Source organism: Cnephaeus nilssonii (genome assembly GCF_951640355.1).
Source record: "Cnephaeus nilssonii genome assembly, chromosome: 10".
Lineage (NCBI taxonomy): Eukaryota > Metazoa > Chordata > Mammalia > Chiroptera > Vespertilionidae > Cnephaeus > Cnephaeus nilssonii.
The window spans coordinates 61,593,200-61,614,860 of record NC_137081.1 but is presented as its reverse complement, the minus strand read 5'-3'; the positions used below and the strand labels follow the sequence as shown (position 1 = coordinate 61,614,860).

The window sequence follows — 21,661 nt, the reverse complement described above, 5'->3', positions numbered from 1 at the left end:
AGTGGCTAGAAGAGGACAACAGGTTTCACACGGTGAGACACCCCCCCGCCACCTCCCCCCCACCCCCCGCCTGACCCTTTGCCTACTCAAGACTCAGGTAACAGAAGGGGTCCTTCTGTCCTATGACAGAGACAGATGTCTCAGCATATGGAAAAGGATTGTGCCAGCAGGTGTATTACCTTCCCAGTTTGTTTTCAGATTTTCTGTTCTCAGGTCAAACCCATGAAATGGCTTTCTCTTCCTCCTTTTCCAGTTTTAGGATCAGAAGCTCCCTTTTCCCTTGTCTAACTGACCTATGGGGAGCCGAACATGATTGGCAACTAATACCTGAGGCTGAGACACAATTGCAGCTGGAACCTTGTGGGGAGTGGGGTGGCTGTGAGGATATAGGAGAAGGCAGGTAGGAGAAGGGAAGGACCATCGGGAGGGGAGCTAGGACTTGAGAGAGAGTGCATTCTGTGCTGGGTAACGGGGATGGCTAGGAAGGTGGTCTCAGAGAAAGATTCCGCACTCACAAATGTTGTTTTCAGCAAAATAACATTGCCCATCTTATTGAATTATTTTAATGCTTATTTGAATGGCATTTAATTTGTAGCTTTAAAATTTTTGATTTATGTATTTTGGTTTACATATACGTATAAGTAATAAACATGACTCAAATATACTTGATTTTATATATATATACTATGTAGAATTTTAATAAAAACAATGCTGGTGTCCATAGGATCATTTAACTTTCTACTTTTATATTTAAGGTATAATTTATATACAGTAAAATTAGCCCTTTGTACACAGTCCTATGAATTGTAAGAAATGTATATAGTTATGTCACCATTACTACAATCTATATATATAAAAGGCTAAGTTTCCGTCCTTCCCCCCAACCAGTAGCTATGATGCGCACTGGCCAGGGGGCAGAAGCTCAATGCAGGGGGCAGAAGCTCAATGCAGGAGCTGCCATGATGCACACTGGCCATTTACAGAGAAACGGCACTGCGGACCTAGTGCCTACAAAGCAACACTTGGCTTCCCCCAAGTGGGACACAGGCCCCGCCACCACCCTGGAGCGACACCCCACCAAATCGCAGCCAATGCTGCCGAGACCCCATGGCACAAAATATAGCCCACAGCCCAGTCCAGCCAGAAACGGTTGCTGTGGGCGCTGGGTAATGACATCACGTAGCAACGCCCAGCTTCCTCTCCCTAGTGACTAGCCACCTTGGAGTTTCTTCAGCCCAGGAACACAACTTGCTTTATAGCCAGGTGCAAACATTTTACAGTTCAACCAAATCTTTGTGAAGTGTTTTCCCGTGCTTCCATCTCATTTGATCTTCACAGAAGTCCTGGAGTAGGTAGATAGGAGAGTTGGTGGAATCCTATTTTCTTTTCATTAGCCAGAAAATGGAGATTTAGAAAGTTTAGAAACTTGACCCAACTGAAAAGAAGAAATGGTGGAACTTGAAAATGACTTCAGGTTTGCTCACTGTACAGAATATAGTCAAACACTGCTTCAGTTAAATATTTTACCCTTTGTTCTCCCTGCGTGATCTAAAATAATATTCTGCTTCGTGTTGATATTTACTGCTGTGTTGCTGACCATTACCTGAAAGAGAAGTTGGGGTGCTTCATTGGGTTGGAAAAAGTTTAGCTAGGTCAGAAAGCAGGACTAATTAAGCAAGTTTATTCTCTATATATAAAAGGCTAAGTTGACTCGCGCATGTGCAATACATATAAAGCTGTCACTGGTGCCAACCACACAGGTCTGTTTCCATCTGTCATTGTTGATCATGAATTTGGTTGACACTTCTGTTATAGAGAAAGGGCGAACAGCGATATTAAAAAATTTCTTCTAATTAATTTCCTTTCAATGTGCACAAATCCGTGCACCAGGACACTAGTCAAAATATACCACAGTTCCATCATTCCAAAAGTGTCCCCTATGCCACTTTGTGGTTAAGCCCTCCTTCACCCCTAGTTAGCTCCTGGAAACCACTGATATGTTTTCTGTCCCTATATATGTACTTTTGCACAAATATCATATTAATGGAATTGAACATTATGTAGCCTTTAAAAAAAACACAAATACCTTAATGAACGTATAATTGACATATAATAATGCATTGCACATATTTAAGGATACAATTTGTTAAGTTTTGACATAGGTATACATTCATGAAACCATCATCACCATAAAAACAATTAGTATCTCCATCACCCAAAGTCTCCTCATGCCACCTTGTAATCCCACTTCCCATGCCTGCCATTCCCCCTTCCCAAGCAACTACTGATCTGTAATCTTTTGTGTCTGGCTTACACTCAGCATAATAACTTTGTGACTCATGCATGTTGTACATTTAAATAGTTCATTCCTTTTTATTGCTGAGTTGTATTTCATTTTATGCTATACTAGAGGCCCGGTGCACGAATTCGTCCATGGGTGGAATCCGGCCAGCCAGCCCTGATCTGGGCCATTAGGCCTGGGGGAGGGGATGAGGGAGGTTGGCTGGCCAGTCCCACCCCCTGGTCAAACTCCTAGTTGAGGGGACAATTTGCATATTAGCCTTTTATTATATAGGATGTTATATGGTTATAACACAATTTGTCTATCCACGCATCTGCTGAAGTACATGGTTTCCTGTTTTGGACTATTACAAATAAAGCTGCTCTGAACCTTTGTGTACAAGTCTTTATATGGGCTTGTGTTTACTTTACGTAGATAAATAACTAGCAGTGAAATGGCTGAGTCATAGAAGTGTAGGCTTAACTTTTTGAGAAACAGATAAGTGGTTGTATTATTTTACATTCTCACCAGTGTGAGGTCCAGTTCCTCCTCAACCTGGCCAACACTTGCTGAGTCAATCTTTTTAATAGTGATTCCTTGTGGTTTTAATTTACATTTTCCTAATGACTAATGCTGCTGAGCATCTTTTCATGTGCTTGTCATCTGTGTATCTACTTTGGTGAACTGTCTGTTCAGACCTTTTGCCTACTTTTTTTTTTTTTCCTTTTGCCTACTTTTTAATCCAGTTGTTTATTTCCTTGAGTTTTGAGCTCTCTGTATAGTCTTTGTATATTATATACAAGATATGTGATTTGCAAATATTTTGTCCCAGTGTGTGGCTTATCTTTTCATTCTGTTACCAGCATCTTTTGAAGTTTTCAATTTTGATGAAACCCAACTTGCCATTTTTCTTTTATTGCTCATATTTTGGTAATATACCTAACAAATCTTTATCTATCCCAAGGTCACAAAGTCTTTCTTGTATGTTTTTTAATGAATTGCTATAGTTTCATGTTCTACAGTTAGGTCTATATCTCATTCAGAGTTTATTTTTGTATAGAATTCAAGTTATTGATCAAGGTTCTTTACAAATAGTTCGTGTGAACTCATGTTTTAGAAATACTGTAAAGTTTTATCACATTGACAAGGGAAGGGAAGTGATAGGTAGTATCAAGAAGGGAGCATTTAGCCTAGCCGGCATGGCTCAGTGGTTGAGCGTCAACCTATGAACCAGGGGGTCATGGTTTGATTCCTGGTCAGGGCACATGCCTGGGTTGCAGTAGGGGGCATGCAGGAGGCAGCCAATGATTCTAATTATTGATGTTCCTATCTCTCTCCCCCTCACCCTTCCTCTCTGAAATCAATAAAAATATTTTTTTAAAAAAGAAGGGAGCATATAGTTGAAACTTTTAGTATATTTTCTCTTTTTTAAAAAAATAGGGGTAGACAAGAGGACACGAAAATCAAGAAGTTCACACTCTATAGTCTTCATTTTTTAAAATTATGAAACAAGGTTGTTTGCTGAAGGTGGGTTAAGGGGAGGAATCCTGAGCTGCCCATTGAAGTGTTACAAGACCCTCACGTGTGCGAGGAGGAGTACCTTCTGTGTGTTAAGTTAGGTGCTTGAGGAGACACTCTGGTACATTTTCAGATCATTATGTCCCAGATTCTTATTTAGAAGCAGTTTTCTAATCTGCAATTCCCTTGAACTTTCCTTAAACTCTTCCCAGAATCTCTGCATGGAGTTGTTGGGACAGCACCTTCCAAAGCCTCCAAGAGAATCAGGGTCCAGACTTTGGGGGGAATGATGCCCTTATCTTACATGAGAGGGAAGCTGTCTTTGGGGACTTCCCCCAACACTGAATCTTGGCTTGGCTTTTGCCAAACCATACCTAACATATTTAAAAAAAAAAAATTTGGCATTTTCCCATTCTCTTCTCTCCATGTACCTGTTCTTTCCCTTCCTGTTGCATGCGAACTTGTTCTCACCATGAGGCAGCTAAGAATATTAATTCAAGTGAACATGTCAGTGTCATTCTAAAATAATGAGTTCCATGCTAACACACTACATTGACACAGACCATTTAGAAAAAGTTACGTGGGAAGTAGGGTCAGAATATATTTGTAAATGCAAATACTTGCATTTACTACAGACTGAAGTCACTCCCATGCTTAAACTCTTCCAATAACTTTCCACTGGATTTAGAATAAAATCCAAAATCTCCCCCATGGTTTAAAAGGCACTAGGTGATGTGCTCTCTCACCACCTTTCAGACCTCATCTCCCACATACATTCCAGCCACAAGCCTGTTTCCCTCCAACACACCAACCCATCCCACCTGCGGCCTTTGTACTTGCTATTCCCTCTCCTGTCACGTTTTGGCTCCAGACCCTCAATGACCTGGCTACTTCTCATGGGCTAGCTGCATCTCATCCCAAACCTGTGGATTCTATATTCTAAAAAGCTCTTGAATACAAAGAGATTTTTCCTTAGAATCTAAAGGCTCTTTAGCCACATTTTATGGCTCATCTTACCACGACTCCCAATACAATCTACTTATATTACGCTACTTCTGTGCCCCCAACACACAATATTCTTTAATACTTGATCTTTCGCATGTTTTCTCTGCCTAAAATCGTTTCCCTCTTCTTCACCTGGTTAGCTTATACTCTTCAAGACATAGCTCAAATGCCACCTCCTCCCCAAAGCCCTTCTTGACCTGTCCCCTACCCTCCCAGTGCACCCCCCCAGTCTGAGTTAACCAAGTTAAATGTATTCTCTACTATGGTGAGGTAATTATTTGTTAACTTGTCTAAACACTCTACACGACATAAAGCAGTGGTCCACCAAACCCTATTCTTTCCATCGATTGATACGGTGGTAACTGCTAAGTAGCAGCCCAGCCAGGAATGGCATTCCCCAGCCTCCGTTGCATCTTGGGGTGGCCATGTACCTAGTTCTCGCCAATGGAATGGGAGCAGAAGGAAGGCATGCCACTCTCAGGTGGAAATCTTTAAGCAGCAGACACACCTCCTCCGTACTCTGTCCTCTTCAAGTTCGATGCAGATGGCAGCAAGGCCTTGGGGATGGTGGAGCCACAAGATGAAAGGACCTGGCTATCAAACTTGAACACCCGCCCTGAACAATTATGGGAGAAATAAACAACTTCAAGGAATCTCTGGCTTATTTTGTTGTAAAGAAAAGTTAAGAAGAATATAATACAAAAAAAACATATTGGTTTATAGGTAAATAGGTAAATCTGTAGAAAATTCTGTTAAACTCAGTAGCATCTGATCCTTTTATATTTCTTGGATCTTGTAAACTTTAAAATTCAAAAGGCTTATTTGTATAGTTGCAGTATTTGAAGGAAGGAAGACTGAAGGTCTGGATTACTAGAAAATCTCTAAATAGATGTTCCTTATCTACATACTTTTCAAACAAAGACTTAATTTTAATATCATTATTGTTGAGTGGACAGGGAATTTAAAAAATGTAAATACACATTATTAATTTAAATGTTAGCAAACATCCATTTGAAATAATGTGGCTATTGTTCTGCTAAAACTGTCTTTTAAAAATAACATTTGATATACTTCATTTTGTAAAAATATAACTGATTAGTATTAAATAAACTTATTTAATACTAATCAGTTACATTTTGAAAGAAGAGACTCTTGGAAGGAATAGAGTTTTGAGCTCAAACCAGGAGAACCTTCCAAAAGTTTGAAGTTTGAAAGAGGGAAAGAAACACTGATGCTGGTAACAAAGGTGGAAGGGCGAGAGGAAGGGGAAAAAGCAGAGGCCATGCTACTTAAGGAGGTTGTTACTTTGCAGGACTAAGAGACCAATGGCACTGGAATATGGGAAACTGGGAAGCAGCAGGAGGTGGGAGGTGGGGGAGATGAATTCTTTCTGACATACACATCACATTTCAGACATCATCTGAACAATCACACAGGCAATATAAATCTACAGGTAACATGAGTCTGAAAGGTCAGGGATGGAGAGGCTTGGTAAAACCCTGAATGACTTGGCCTAGCAGAGTGATGACATCTCTTGAGGAATGCCCACCATACAGGGGTGAAAGAGAAGTCAACAGGCACAAATATGAAACCAAACTTACTAATGAAAGGGAGAGATGCTCTGACAAATATTTCTTTTTTTAAAAAAAGTACATTTTTATTTATTTTTAAAATATATTTTCATTGATTTCAGAGAGAGATAGAAACATCAATGATGAGAGAGAATCATTGATCGGCTGCCTCTTGCATGCCCCCCACTGTAGATCGAGCCCACAACTTGGGCATATGCTCCGACTGGAAATCCAACAGTGACCTCCTTGTTCATAGGTCGACGCTCAAACATGGAGCCACACCGGCCGAGCCATATTTATTTCTTACAGATCTTTGGGCCATTCCAAGAGTACAAAGGTCAGAAATTTTATGACTAAAAGCAGAAATACCTACATGTGATGTTATTAACAAAGCATAAGCTATTTGTTTATAGATCTTTCCTACCAGATTAAGCAACCTAAGAACATACATAGTTTCATTCTCTACATCCCTGACCCCTAGCAGTTTCTAAGACTTGGTAGGTACTCTGTTGAATTTTATTATGCTGTTGTATATATATAGGAAGCCAAAGGATATATTTTGGGACACTAGACAAGGGGAGTGAGGAGATACACACATATCAACAAATCATTTGTAGCTAAAGTATTGTCATAAGGAAACCAGATATGCACTTAATGGGTTTTGGCCAGGTTTTTGGTGCACTGTATGCTACTCACGTCATTTGTGCTTCCCGTGAGCCCAAGGAGGGTGGGAATTCTGACTCTGCTTTCTTGCTGTTTGGACGCATGTACTTACCCGTTGGTCAGCCTGACACTGTGAGGGAACAGATAACTAATAAATCTCTCTGCAACCCATAAGTGTCTTAAATGAAATTAACAATGTGGGTTTAAATTCCAGAGACCTGTATAATTTCTTCCCCTAGGTCTTCCTTCAAAAAACTTTTTTAAAAAGGAAAATACATAACACTGTCACCTTTTCCTAAATCCCTAATGGGCTAATAAGCAAGCTGGTATGATTACACTTTGAAGAAACAAAAATACTTTTTTTTTTTTTTTTTAAAGCACAAGTTTTCCTTTGACTTTAATGAGTAGACTTCCAGCTCATTTCCTTTAAAATACTGGCCCTGAATTGCAAATTACTTCATGGTCTTTTTTTAAGTGAGCTCTTCACAGACTGACAGAGCCAGCTGCAGTGCACTGTCTATGGAAATGATATCATCAGCGCTCTGCCCTTGAATCAGACACTCTTACACCTGGCTCCTTTTCACACAGCAGGAACAGAATATATGCTTGTTTACAGCCATGGTATTCAGAAAGGCATCACTTTTACACTCTACCTGTTGGCAACTTAATCAAAAGAAAGTTTGGCATGAATTTCCTGAATCATCTTTTAAAGTAAAAGTTATTTTAATTTTAATACATTACTAATGTTTAAAGTGTTAGCTTGTTTTCTAATATTCAAACAACATGTTAATTATAATTTTGATACTGTCACACTAGAAAATTTTAATTTGTTTACATTCATTATTCATTAGATATATTTATGTCTTATACTTACTATCCAAATTATGACTAGCATTGTTTAATTATAATTAATTTGATACTAACCATAACAATTTAACTATTAATTTATTAAATAAAAATATAAAAATTTAAATTACAACTAAGTCATTTTCATAACTGGCATAAAAGTTAGACTTTGCATTCCCGCAATCCAATTCCCTATAGAATGCCACTGTTAACCACTTACTGTAGTTCCCGTCTGACTTTTACTCATATGTCAACTTTACTTTTTCATGGATGGGCTCATATTCATTTTAGGGATAGCAAATGATTTGTCTGAATAAAATGACTCTGTTACTTAATTAAATAGTAATATAAAAACAAAATAGTTTAAAGCCATATTCACCATAAAAATGTGTAAATTTATGCCATACATTTTATTAAAGTAACGTTCTTCTCTAGCAAATATATTAATAAAGTAGCTCATTAAACTATAAATTTTAATTTGGCTCTTATTCATCAAGTACAAAAACAAGTAGGTGATTTTATAATCTCAAAAAGGTTTTACATTTTCTTAAAAAAAATGAGTGCCACTCTCTAAAATCCATTAAGTTTTATTAAAATGAAGCCAAAGTGTTAACACATTTACATATACTAATAAGATCATAGAACATTTTAAAGTTATCATTTTTTTCTGTCTAGGTAAATCAATCTTTTCCATGTTTTGTCTATTACCTTCCCACTTTTAAAAAGTGAACACACATTAATAAATTTAAAGATCAATGTAAATTTTAAATTAAATTTAATTTCCATTAAACTGCCCTTGTTTTCACCCTGTAATATCATAGGAACTTACAGAAAATACAGAGACAAAACATTCATTTTATGTTTTTGTTTTACATGCAGTTCCACAGAACATCACCCACCTATGAAAATGTGAACAGAGCCTTGCGTGCACTGCGGCTGCCCAAGTTCATCACCAGGCCGTCTCCCAGGCCAGCGCTGGCTTACTGTGCCACCTCTTCTACAAAGCCTCTTGACTCACCCACCGAAAATACCTCTTTTTCCTCTCACTGCATTTTGCTTGTATCATTTAAAAATAACCATCTGAATGGAGATTATCTATGCTCAAGAGTCCTTTAAAAGTGGTAAAATTATCAAGTGATGAGGCTCCATCAAAACCATTGAAACTTGCACTTGAGGTTGCAAATGATATTGCATCAGTGAATTAACTTTTACTAATTATCTTCATCTCTCTTCAGAATGTACAAAAAATAATGGAAATATGGTAGAATATTATTTGGGAGTCTAAATACTAGGAGCATTCAAACATTGGAAGTATTTAAAAAAGATCTCATCAGTTTGAAGCAGATGATTTTGCAAGAATGTAAGGCATGTAGTGATGTGAATGACTGGTCACTCAGCCCAGCTCATGGTGTCTTCAAAAGGGTGGTACAGTCATAAGGAACCTATTAAAAAAGACTACCAGAAGCTATTTCATGTTGTAAAAATCTCATTCTTTTCATGGGACAAAGGTTATTTACTAACAAAAGGAGGATATTTCAGATGTGAAAACTAAAAAAAAAAAGGGCATAAGGGATCACGAAGATGACTCAAATCTTTTTCCAGAAGCGCTGTTTGTAGCATGCCCTATTTCAATGTCTGTGGGTGCTTATTAAACTCTGGTACATTCCCAACATTCCTAGATGCAAATCCATACAGAATTCAAAGAAATATATATATATATATATATATATATATATATATATATATATATATATATATATATATATGTGTATATATATATATATTTTAAATTGATTTCAGAGAGGAAGAGAGAGAAAGAGAGAGATAGAAACATCAATGGTGAGAATCATTGACTGGCTGCTTTCTGCACACCCCCTACTGGCGATCAAGCCAGCAACCCAGGCACGTGCCTTTGACTAGAATCAAACCCGGGACCCTTCAGTCTGCAGGCCGAAGCTCTATCCACTGAACCAAACCAGTTAGGGCTTTCAGGACATTTTTAAGGAAATAAGTCTGATTTCTACCACAAGAATTAGTGAGAAAAACATATAATCACCTTGAATCCCTTTTAATATAAGGCAGAATTAGCCCTGGCTGGTGTGGCTCAGTTAGTTGAGAGTCATCCTGTGCATTGAAAGGTCGCCGGTTTGATTCCCAGTCAGTATACATGTCCAGGTTACCAGCTTGATCCCTGATTATGGTGGGTGTGAGAGGCAGCCAATCAATGTTTCTCTCTAACATTGATGTTTCTCTCTCTCGCTCGCTTTAAAAATAAGTAAGTTTTTTTTTAAAAAAAGGCAGAATTCAGTAAGAATTGAGATAAGAATTAAATAGAGCAGTATGCTATAATCACATAGGTAAGAAAAACTATCCATCGGGGAAACCCCCCCAAAAAAATATTAATAACTCATTCATTCATTCGTCACAACATATACATTGAACACCTGTCACCAGGCACTGCACTCAGCACCGAGGGATATAAACTAGTAAATACAACACTTATGGTCAAGTATGGTCACTAGGCCTCGGAGCTTACGTTCTAGTGAAAGGGAGAAAGACCAATATTCAAATAAGCATGTGCATGTGGGTGACTCCTCTCCCCCAACCTTTTTCCCTCACTTTTCTTCTGTTCACTATCAATCATTCTTATGGATGTTCACTTTAGTAATATACATTTTAAATAACTCGACTTTCCTTACATTTTAAGATAAATTAATCACATAGCCTGGCCACTGTATAGCAGGTTCATGTCTACTTCAAATTTCCAGAAGTAAAAGGCAGAATGCTCTCTCTATTAATTGACTACATTCCATAAAAGGTTTTGCATTTGCATAATGCAACCGTCACACCTTTACAATAGCCCTGGCTAATCCCAGTCCGTTAACAGAACTACCATCACCAAGTATGCACACATTCAGAGAATAAATCAGAATAAAAACACTGACAACACAGACGTGTGAATAGTAATTATAATTAGCCCTTTCTAAAAGAAAAGGTATATGTAATAGTATATAACAGAGTAACAATTTAACTCAAATCTTTTTTCTTTTTACTCAGTAAAGCATAGAGACAATACTGTGTTCCCAGGTTAACATGCAACTTTTAAAAAAAGTTAATGTATATATTAAACATGGAAATTCTCCAGTAAAATCTTATCATTTCCCCCCAAATATATCTTGGTATCATTCCTTTATTTCATTATGAACAAGGTCCTACTACTGGTCACCTGACCCAAAGCCTTACATTTCCGTAGCCAAACATTTCAGGAAGTTATGAACATGAGAATGTTGTTAGAAGTATAATGAAGTAACACACTTGCAAAGAACTGATTGTACTGCTTTAACCAATGGAGAGGTCCCTACTCCAATCCACCACTCCCTCCCAACCTGAGCGCAAACATAAATACCCCCAGCCATCCAGGAAGTTGTCTTACCAAGAAGCCCTGAAGCATCATCTCCCCAGGCACCTAACACATCAGCACTGAAAAGACATGAAAGCACCCAAATGCTCTAAGAGCATCACTTTTTGCATCATTCCCGAGTGTAAAATCTTCCTAGGACACAGAGGAATCACAAGTTCATAAAATAATAAAGAGACAAGACAAATTCTCTGCCTCTTCTTTCATACAAATTTTGAATCAAAACCTTTTGCCATATTAGAAGTTCAAATAAAACAAACCTAAACATTTTGAAAACGTTTTCTAGGTTGTTTGTTGTATTAAATGCGATTTCAATTATGTTGATATACATAGAGCTCACCTGGGGAGGGGAAATTATACAAAGAGACTAGCTGGAACAGATTTTCACATAGGTTTCACCAGGAAAATACAATAAGGAAGATTAATATTTATAAGAATTTGTCATATTTAAAATCAATATAATTAGTAAAATGTATTTTAAGCACAAATAAAAATTAGTATACATTTTTTCATCTCTATCAACCAAAAAGAGCCCTCACTAGACATAATTACACTGTCCTCCTCAATGTGTTATGTTGAACATTAACCCAGAAAGTACCTTTAAAAGTGTTCTGCAGGTATCACCTCACCTCAGGGATCACAATGTAAGAAAAGGCTATTTGAATCTAAAGAACTAGTTTCAAGCAAAATTATTAGAGAAATTCTGTATATCGCCGACGTTAGAAGTTTGGGGGAAGATAAGAGAGTATACATTTCAGTAATTTAAAATCATACGCACATTTCATTTTCCATGCAAGATGATTTAAAATATGAACACAATGTAATTGTAACTCACTGAAAATACAGTCAAGTCTTTGCCCCTAGACTTTACAGTCATACTCAATGGAAAAAAAAAAAAAAAGAAAAGAAATAGAAACAATGTATGAAAAACATAAAAGGGCGCTTCAAAAACTCTGATTTCTAAGTAGAATCTAAAGAGAAGAAGGACTTTGGTGTCCACACACAATATGGCTTAAGATCTAAATGATATGTATGACTCAAAACTGCTAACTACTGAATATGAGAATTAAGCGGCTACTCTTACACAAGCAACCAACTTTTACTAAGGTTTTACAACACACAATTTAATTTTCTGTGTGTTAAACTATTTTTAAAAACTGAAATAGAGTTCAGTTTTCTAGTCCCCACATTAACTAACATCAGGGTCACAAAATACTTGCATTAGGAAAGAGAAAAAATGCGTTCATTCATGTTTCCTTACACTGGTTTTTTGAAGGTTATGATTGGGTATTTTCAATTTCAAGGCTTTTTACTCAAATAAAGCACAAATTGAGAATCAGAAACTCTCAGGGCTGTGTTATCAGTAAGCCAAGCACACACACACAATTATTAGAGGACTTACAAATCAACACGAATCACTTTTAGGCACTTGAGTACAGACTATGGGGATTTTCTACCAAAAAACTACCTATCAGGCAAGACCATAGAGATTGAAGCTTTAGTTTTTAGAATATACAGGGCTAGACAATTGATAAGAAATACTGCATAATTAACCCTTCTGTATCCTGGTATAATTTCTTGACAATTACACACACAATTTTAGGGTTTAATAGAAGCAGTTACTTTTTAGCATCCAAAGTTTTAAAATGGTCTTTCTTTACTACACCACCAGGATCTTAAAAGTATCACACATCCTTTGAGGGAGCATGATACTGAAGTTTTATTTTTATATAAGTAGAACTTGAAAAAAGTGTTTTCTTTATTATGTCTATATCTACACAAAGTCAGCACACCAACAGTTGATGATTTTTATATGTTTTAAAGCCCATTTCAACAGGTTTATTTTGTAAAGATAAACTTCTCATTACTAATTCCTTTAGACAACTAATGTTTATATTTTTTAAGTAAACACGAGGAAAAAAAACGGAATGTGGTCTGTGGTTTTATGGATGTAAAGATGTCTTCAGGTTAAACACCATACATAAATTTGGCTTGACATATTTCCCCAACTGAAACTATTTGTACTGGTACTCTCCAAAATGTAACCCATTTTTGGTAATGAGAAGATAATACTCATATCATGTAATCCTTTCCCTATCTAACTTTTTAGGTCAAGGAGCTGGCAGAGTCTAGTTCTCTTATCTTTCTGAATCTACTTTTCAGCATGTGAAGCTAAAATTAAGAAGCATTAAATACAGTATAATTTTAAAAACTTTACTGTGGCATTTGTATGCTGTATACACAGCAAGCCAGTCTTGCTCTGACAATACTCTCTAACGAGCAAAGACCAATCTATGAATCAAGCCAGTGATGAGAGGATAACAAAGAACTAGAGAACCTACTTAGACACTAGTGGTTTGGGGAACAATGGATACGGGAAAGTTTAGAATACCTCCAGGACAGATAACATATCTTCATTGTTGGTGAATCAAGATACAGGAGAGAGCAAGGGATGGCTGGGTTGTGGGAAAGCTGATCCCGAAGCAAGAAGTTCCAGATTATATTTAGACAGTGGGAGGGATCAAAGTTAAGTCATGCAAAGAAACCTTGTCTCTACTCAGCCGTGAAAGATGGATCGATGCCAAAATACAACTGGGCAACTGAGAGACAATGACCCCAAAGCCCACAGATAATCTGGGATGTGCTGCTGTCCCCTATATACAAAGCAGAATACACTACAGATATATTCCCAAAAATGCCTGCAGAGAAAACTAGAAAACTGTCTACAGTTTTCTATTTACACTAATATAAACAGATTTCGAGGTTGTCTGTACTGTATGTGGTTGCTGTAGTACAGCAATAAATGTAAAGTGCCTGTAACAGAGGGTATAACAGAATCCCACTTCTAGGCATCTTAATACTATACACTCAGAGAAAAAAATTAATACCTCAGGGACTTCCTGACTCTCCTCGAGCACCCTGCTGTTCTCTGTGATATCGCTGTAACGACCTACGAGGCACTTTTTAAAGACCAGAAACTCTTCTATTGCATGCCACACTGCTAAAAATCACTTTACCTGCATTAAAAATGCCAGTCAACAGTGCTAAAGCTGACTGGCATTTTTTATTCTTAAGGCAAAACGTCATATTCCCTACCAACTTCCCCCTGGTCCCCAAATTACCTGCCTTCATTGTATTCTTTGCCCATTGTGAGAGCCAAAGAAGGTAGAACTGAAAATTTCAAACAACTCAATGTACTGTGTAAGATATATCTTATAAATGCCAGTATGGCAAAATTTAACTTATTTAAATGCTTATACCATATGGCTACTTTACCAAGATATCAAGAGAAGTCATATGACTTTCAAAATTAGTAGCAAACATGGGATATTTAAATCCAGCCACATGTACTGAGGTATGAAGCTTTGTTCTTTTCAAAGTTGAGCACAAAATGTTTGTTTACATCCAAGAGTAGCGTATTAAAACCAAAATCACTGCCCTTTGCTTAAGTCCACTTAAACTACATATAAACTGCCAATATGCTCTCCATCTTACTTAGAATTAATACTATTAAAATGATTTTGATGCATTTTCATACATGAATTTTAATTTTGGTTTTATGCACAAGTATATAGGTAATTACACATTTCCAACGCTTAGCCTAAAATAGTATAACAAAAAATCATGTTTTGCAAATGTGGTATAAGATTTCATGCATTCTCATGATGCCATGTCAATAATCTATTACACTAAACCAATTGCAACAATGTAGTGTATGCTTCAAACATCCCATTAGAATAAATTTTAGCCAACACCTTGATGACAAGGGAATGTGCTGGTATATTGTTGAACTGATGTGGCAGCAATCCAAGAGACTGAACTGTGGTTATTCAAATTAAAAAATTAAAAGGATAGCCCTAGCTCAGTTGATGGAGTGTCGGCCTGCAGACTGAAGCGTCCCGGGTTCGGTTGTGGTCAAGGGCAGGTACTTGGTTGCAGGTTCCTCCCCAGCCCGGTACCTGGTCAGGGCCCAGGCAGGAGGCAACCGATCGATGTGTTTTTCTCACATTGATGTTTCTCTCTTGTCTTTCCCTCTCCTATTCTCCCTAAAAATCAATGGAAAAATATCCTCATGGGAGAATTAACAAAAAACAAACAAAAAAATAAAAAGGATAAAAGGTGTGGATTTGCTGGGCTACTGTAATGAATATTTTTCTCTGATGAAACTGCAATACCTACTTATATATATTTGGGTTTTAAGGGAGTTTTTAATATATAACAAGTAATTCCTTATAGTTATTTGAAAAAAGTATGAGAACATATGAACAAATAAAGCTTAGTAATTTAGAATTTACTTTTGTAAAAGTTGACAAATAAAATATTATACTTGCATTTTGAACATTATAATATAAATATAAAACACAAAACATCCAACATTAAACACTGACCATCTCCTATGCCCAACTTGGACTTAGATAGTGAGCATTTTAATTTTGTAGAAAGGAATTTTCAAAGTTTTGTCAATGCTTACAGTATATACTATTATCCCTCATCAAAATCTTCACAAAATCTAAAAGGCTGGTATTAAAAGGAATTATTTTTTTCTTGAATATTCTAAAACATGCCAGCTTGGATTATTGTTCAGATTTTCAGGGACTGAGTACTCAAGAATATATCTGAACACATTTAGTTAGATGTTTACAGTTACAACAGAAATACCTGTGACTTTTCAGATATTGAAAGAAAAAAAAGCCTACACGAACATAGAAGGTGTTTTGGGGCAAGCTATTTCTTAGAAAAAATAATGCATTATGTTGATCAATTTTAAACCAAATTCTTAAAAGCACTAAAAAAATTTGTATTTTTTACTTGCCAAACAATACATTCACATGTTATAAGAAGATAAAAGAAAATATAGAAATAAAAAATCTAAAACTATTTCAAAAGTTAAGAATTAAAAATGTTCAAATTAATAAATTATCTTTGTTGCTTGGAAAATATGCTTTACTTTTCATTTCAAATTCACTTTAAATGCTTGACATATAATTTAATACTTAAGAATCTAGCTAAATTATTTGATAATATTTATATGGTGACACTTCTCTGGATAGACATTTCACACAGCAGTTTTCCATTAATGCTGAAAAATCAGTTGGTAATTTTAATCACAGTTAATAATTGATTAATGGATTAACAATTTACTCAGTAATTTAGATGGCATACGGTCTCATAAAGGGAACAATCAGATAACGGCTCAATGTGCAATTGTGCCCATTAGCAATTCTAAGAACTTGACAGATACTCCACTCATTGGATTACATGCTTGTATGTATGTGATTTGAACAACAAAACATAGGTAACCAATTTCAAACTTTTTTTCTTTCTTTTTTTTTTAAAGAGCAGCTCAGTGATTTTGGGGGTTGATTAGTACAATGCAGAGAGCATAGGGGAAAAGTACAAATTGGCACTTAAACCAATGCCAGTATTCATTTCATTATTGTTATAATTAAGAATATTATTAATTTTTGTTATTCACTTTTCTTTAGAACATAAATCAAAGCCATTAACTTGAGGTTGAGGTATATACACAATACATACACAAATGCAAAATACTTTTCGTAAGTAACATTACATTTTAAAATACCAGAAACTGAATATCTGTGCTGATTTATATTTTGACTTAATGGAACAAAAAGAGAACATTCAACAAAAGAGGGTTATACTGATAATAAAGCTCTTAAAGTTTAAAAAAATGTCTTCCTCTCCTTTTGTACTTACCACAGGCTACACAATGTCTTGAGAGGATTCATTATGAGAAAATGTCAATCACAGCTTTAAGACCTGGCTTTGGAAGAAACTAATGAGAAAGCAATTGGAAGGTGAGGCTTCATCTTCATTTTCAAATAAGTGGTCTTAATTTTTCTTCTTATAGAAAAAGTTTAAATCAGTTTACTATAAATATATCTGAACCATTAATTTTTGGAGCTTTCAGGTAAAGTCCAGCACTTCGTTTATATAAAGTCTATGAGAAGAAGTCAGTAGAGATCATCTAAGCTTAAGTCGTGACATCATCCATTCCAGTCCTTGGCATAATCTATACAGAAAATAAAATCATTTGATCAAATTCTCAACTAAAAAGCTATAAACAGAAAACTAAAACAAGGTATCATTTTTTCATTTACCTAAACAGCAAAGGTTAAAAAATCAATACTGTTCCATGTCGGTGCTGTTGTGGTGAAGCCATACTCTCAAGACACAGTACATCCGTGCTTTCTCATTTGTTTTGTTTCTCATTTGCCTAGAACACTGCCTTACATATAAAAGCTCAGTGATTATATAAATGCCCATGGAAAGTAATTTAGCTATACATATTCAAGAGTATTTAAAATATCAATACCCTCTCTATCCTCTTTTCTACTTCAAGAAATACATCCTTGTACATAAAGACATTTATGTATAAGACTGTTTATCAAAACATTTTTAATAGGAAAAAGAATTTAAATGTTTAGAAATAGAGAAAAATTTAACAAATTATGGACCATTCATGATGAAATATTAAAAACTTCCTTTCAAAAACTACTTTACAATATGATAAATGCTCATTATTTAAATGAAGTAAAATTGCAGGATATTAAATATATAGTAGAGTTGTTAAAACAGAGTACATACATAATATGTCTGCTACATCTATATATTTACATTTTTTGAAGAAAGTAAAATCTCTTACCGCTAATACTAGTTATCACTGAATAAAGGGTAACTGAGCATAATCCAAAATACTATAAAGACATGTTCATTGTGGTAAAGAAAGTGTTTAGCAAGAGAAAAATGATTGTACATATGTTACAACAAAATGAACTGTTATGAAGCATTAACCACTGTCTGTCAGGAGCTTTTACAGATATGAGAAACTGAAAAATCAGATTTTTGGGTAAGTATGATTATAACAATATAAAAGAAGATAGAAATAGAAAAAAAAGGCAATGAGATAAATAAATGATTGCTTCAGTGTTGGCCCAGACTGTGCTAAGCACTTAATATTCATTATCTTAATACTAGAGGCCCGGTGCATGAAATTCGTGCACGGGGGGGGGGGGGGGGGGGTCCCCTCAGTCCGGCCTGCACCTTCTCCAATTTGGGACCTCTTGGGGGATGTCCAACTGATGGTTTAGGCCAGATTACTGAACAATCCCAGATCGCTGGCTCCTAACCACTCACCTGCCTGCCTGCCTGATTGCCCCTAACCACTCTGCCTGCCGGCCTGATCGCCCCTAACTACCTCTTCCTGCCAGCCTGACTGCCCCTAACTGCTCTCCCCTGCCAGCCTGATCACCCCTAACCGCCTCTGCCTTGGCCCCCACCACCGTGGCTTTGTCCAGAAAGACGACCGGAAGACGTCTGGTCTATGCGGTCTAATTAGCATATTACCCTTTTATTAGTATAGATTTCTTTACAACAGTGAGATCAGAACCCTTCCCATATTAGAGGAAAGCTGGGCTTGGAGAGGTTAGCAAATGGCAGAGATATGAGTCAGGTCCGACCAACACTAAAACCAAGAATTCAAACCAAGGTGGCCAGACCACAATAGGGAAGCATCTCCTCCAAAACCAAACACTTACACTTGCTGACTGCTGCAAATGGAGGCCCACATACACCAAGAATTGAAAAGATACCATCAGCTATCTATTACCTCTTTCAAAAATGAAACTGCCAGAGTTCATATCCATCCTAACTAATGATGTATTTTCTACACAATTTCCCAAAGTATATAAGCTAAGTATTATATAAATCCTAGACGATTTGTCTTTGTGGTCAAATTTAGTATTACATCAGTGCTTTTGCTTAAAGTCCTTTCATAGATAAAGATATATCTACAGGTATCTCGACATGTATTTAACTATTTGACAGAAACATGTAACATTTTTACTTAAATGAATATGTGGAGAGTTGGTATTATCTATGAATTTTTCTTTAAATGAACAGATTTGCTTTTTTGAGGTTCTAATTAAGCTCTCCTAATGTCTGTAATTAGATAACAGTGCCTTCTATTTCACTGAGTAAGATTCAACTTCATCTCCCATTTAATTATTTTTCTTTGTTTTTAAAAGGTACATACATAACAGATTCTAAAGAGAGTTCTTAATCTGGGGTTGAGGTTCTTCTTCTGGTATTAGGAAAGGGCAGAAGCTTGGGGCATAAATAGATGAATTAGCTGAAGTGGGAGAAATTCCCTTCCTTTCAAAACCATGATGATAGTTAAAGCCACATAATGACTTATTGAAACTATCTGTGCCTCAAGCTTCTGCCCTTTCCTAAAACCTGAAGAACCACAACCCCAAATTTAAGACTCTAGAATCCTTCATGTCCAATTTAATTTTTTTTTTCTCTGCTTTTAAATATATACAGATCTACCACATTTTAGAAAAACAACTACAACAAGAGTATTATTTTATTTGCTCAGGCTTTTAGCTTTTTATCCTATTTCTAACCTACTCTATTCCATCTCTCCTAACAGCACTCTCCATCTTTCTGGTCATTGATGTTATATTTAACAATGCTGACAACCACTTCATTTTTGAAATCCTCTCATTTCTGGGCACTAGACTATGGCAAAATTCTACTATAGGCACCTACCCTCCTTTCCAGAACCAGCAACCTTCGTGCCATACTCTCTCCAATTTGAACACTTTTTTTTTTTTAATTGCAATAACTCCCTCTTGACAACAGTGGTGGCAAAAGTGAGTACACCCAAACTAGTCTAGTTCAACTCCTTTATGCATAAAGTGTGAATTTAAAACAACTGGTCTACATGATTGTTAGGAATAAATGATACACTGTAAGGAACACTCAAGACATAGGACAGGCTTAGCAAGTGTTAGTTCCTTTCTTATAGCGAAAGTCCCACCACCAATAAGAACTGTTTTCCGACTTGTCCAGCTCCCCTTGACATTCTAATGTCTCTGAACTACTACAGCAACTGTAACTATGTGCACATATTAGTTCAGTATGTGTATGTGTATGCTGTGTTTTATTCTTTACAGAACCAAGTTAAAAACTCTCACTGTAGACACTGACTATGTCTTACATCTCTTCCTTAGAACAATCTGTACGTGGTAACCTTAAAATTGGATTTTAGGAAGAAATTCATATTCCTAAACTAAAGACACGTTATCCATGAGGAAGACTTCTTACCCCTCGCCAGTAAGAGCACAGCATGCCTGGATATGCCACTGGTGATCTTTAATAGAAGTTAGTTTCAAAAACTGGGAGATTTCTGCCACAGTCATGCATTCTTTAACATCTTGTTTATTAGCAAAAATCAGCAATCCAGCTTTCCTTAGATCCTATAAAAGCAAATAAAATGATAAGGACCAATGCATTTTTTCAGAGATTTTCTAACTTAATGAATAGAATATTTTTTGGTAATCTTTGTAACCTAGAATTTCTCAACTACTTGATATAAAAGCATTTAATAGCTCTTATACTGATGGAAGGTAAACTTCAAACTGAACACATTTTAAATAAATCTATCTATACTTGTATGTATTTACATATTTCTTATAGTCCTAGATTACATTTATGGTCCTAAGTGCTATATTTAGCAAGCAGCCATGTCTTCAAATATATAATTACCCATTTCCCCCAACCTGAAACTAGGCTTCTATGGCTACTAAGAATTACTTTTTAGCATGGCACTCAAGAGCTGTTAAAAATCCTACTGCAACCTAGTACCTCCTAGGTACATAGGAAATAAACTAATTCATTATATACAATGTATGCCTTGGACTGTAGGGTTGGGGAACGTCTGGCCCATCAGTCCTATAAGGCCCACAAAATCATTTGGTCTGGCCCTGCCAAGGCATTAAGGAGGGGTGAGTTATTTAAATGTTTGACCAAATATAGCAGGCTTTAAAATATATATATATATGTGTGTATATATATATACTAGAAGCCCGGTGCACGAAATTCGTGCACGGCGGGGGGTTGTCCCTCAGCCCAGCCTGTACCCTCTCCAATCTGGGACATCCCTCTCACAATCCAGGACTGCTGGCTCCCAACTGCTTGCCTGCCTGTCAGCCTGATCACCCCCTAACCACTCCGCTGCCAGCCTGGTTGATGCTTAACTGCTCCCCTGCCAGCCTGTTTGCCCCCAACTTCCCTCCTCTGCCAGCCTGGTCACCCCTAACTGCCCTCTCCTGCAGGGTTGATCACCTCCAACTGCCCTCCCTTGCAAACCTGGTCCCTCTCAACTGCCCTCCCTTGCAGGCCTGGTCCCTCCCAACTGCCCTCTCCTGCTGGCCATCTTGTGGTGGCCATCTTGTGTCCACATGGGGGCAGGATCTTTGACCACATGGGGGCTGCTATATTGTGTGTTGCAGTGATGATCAATCTGCATATTACTCTTTTATTAGATAGGAT

The 21,661-nt window shown here is 36.7% G+C and overlaps 1 protein-coding gene across 1 annotated transcript in view; it reads right to left on the bottom strand.

Moving 5' to 3' along the window:
- Nucleotides 1-10,836: 10,836 nt before the first annotated feature.
- The window catches only part of ARL5A (ARF like GTPase 5A), a 31,396-nt gene continuing 20,571 nt past the window's right edge, over nt 10,837-21,661 (bottom strand). Inside the window, exons 5-6 of the mRNA XM_079782409.1 lie at nt 20,435-20,586; nt 10,837-17,336 (exon numbers count right to left, since the gene is read on the bottom strand). Of these exons, the coding sequence (XP_079638535.1) occupies nt 17,288-17,336; nt 20,435-20,586 (201 nt within the window). The 3' untranslated portion in view covers nt 10,837-17,287. The remainder of the gene's footprint in view (nt 17,337-20,434; nt 20,587-21,661) is intronic.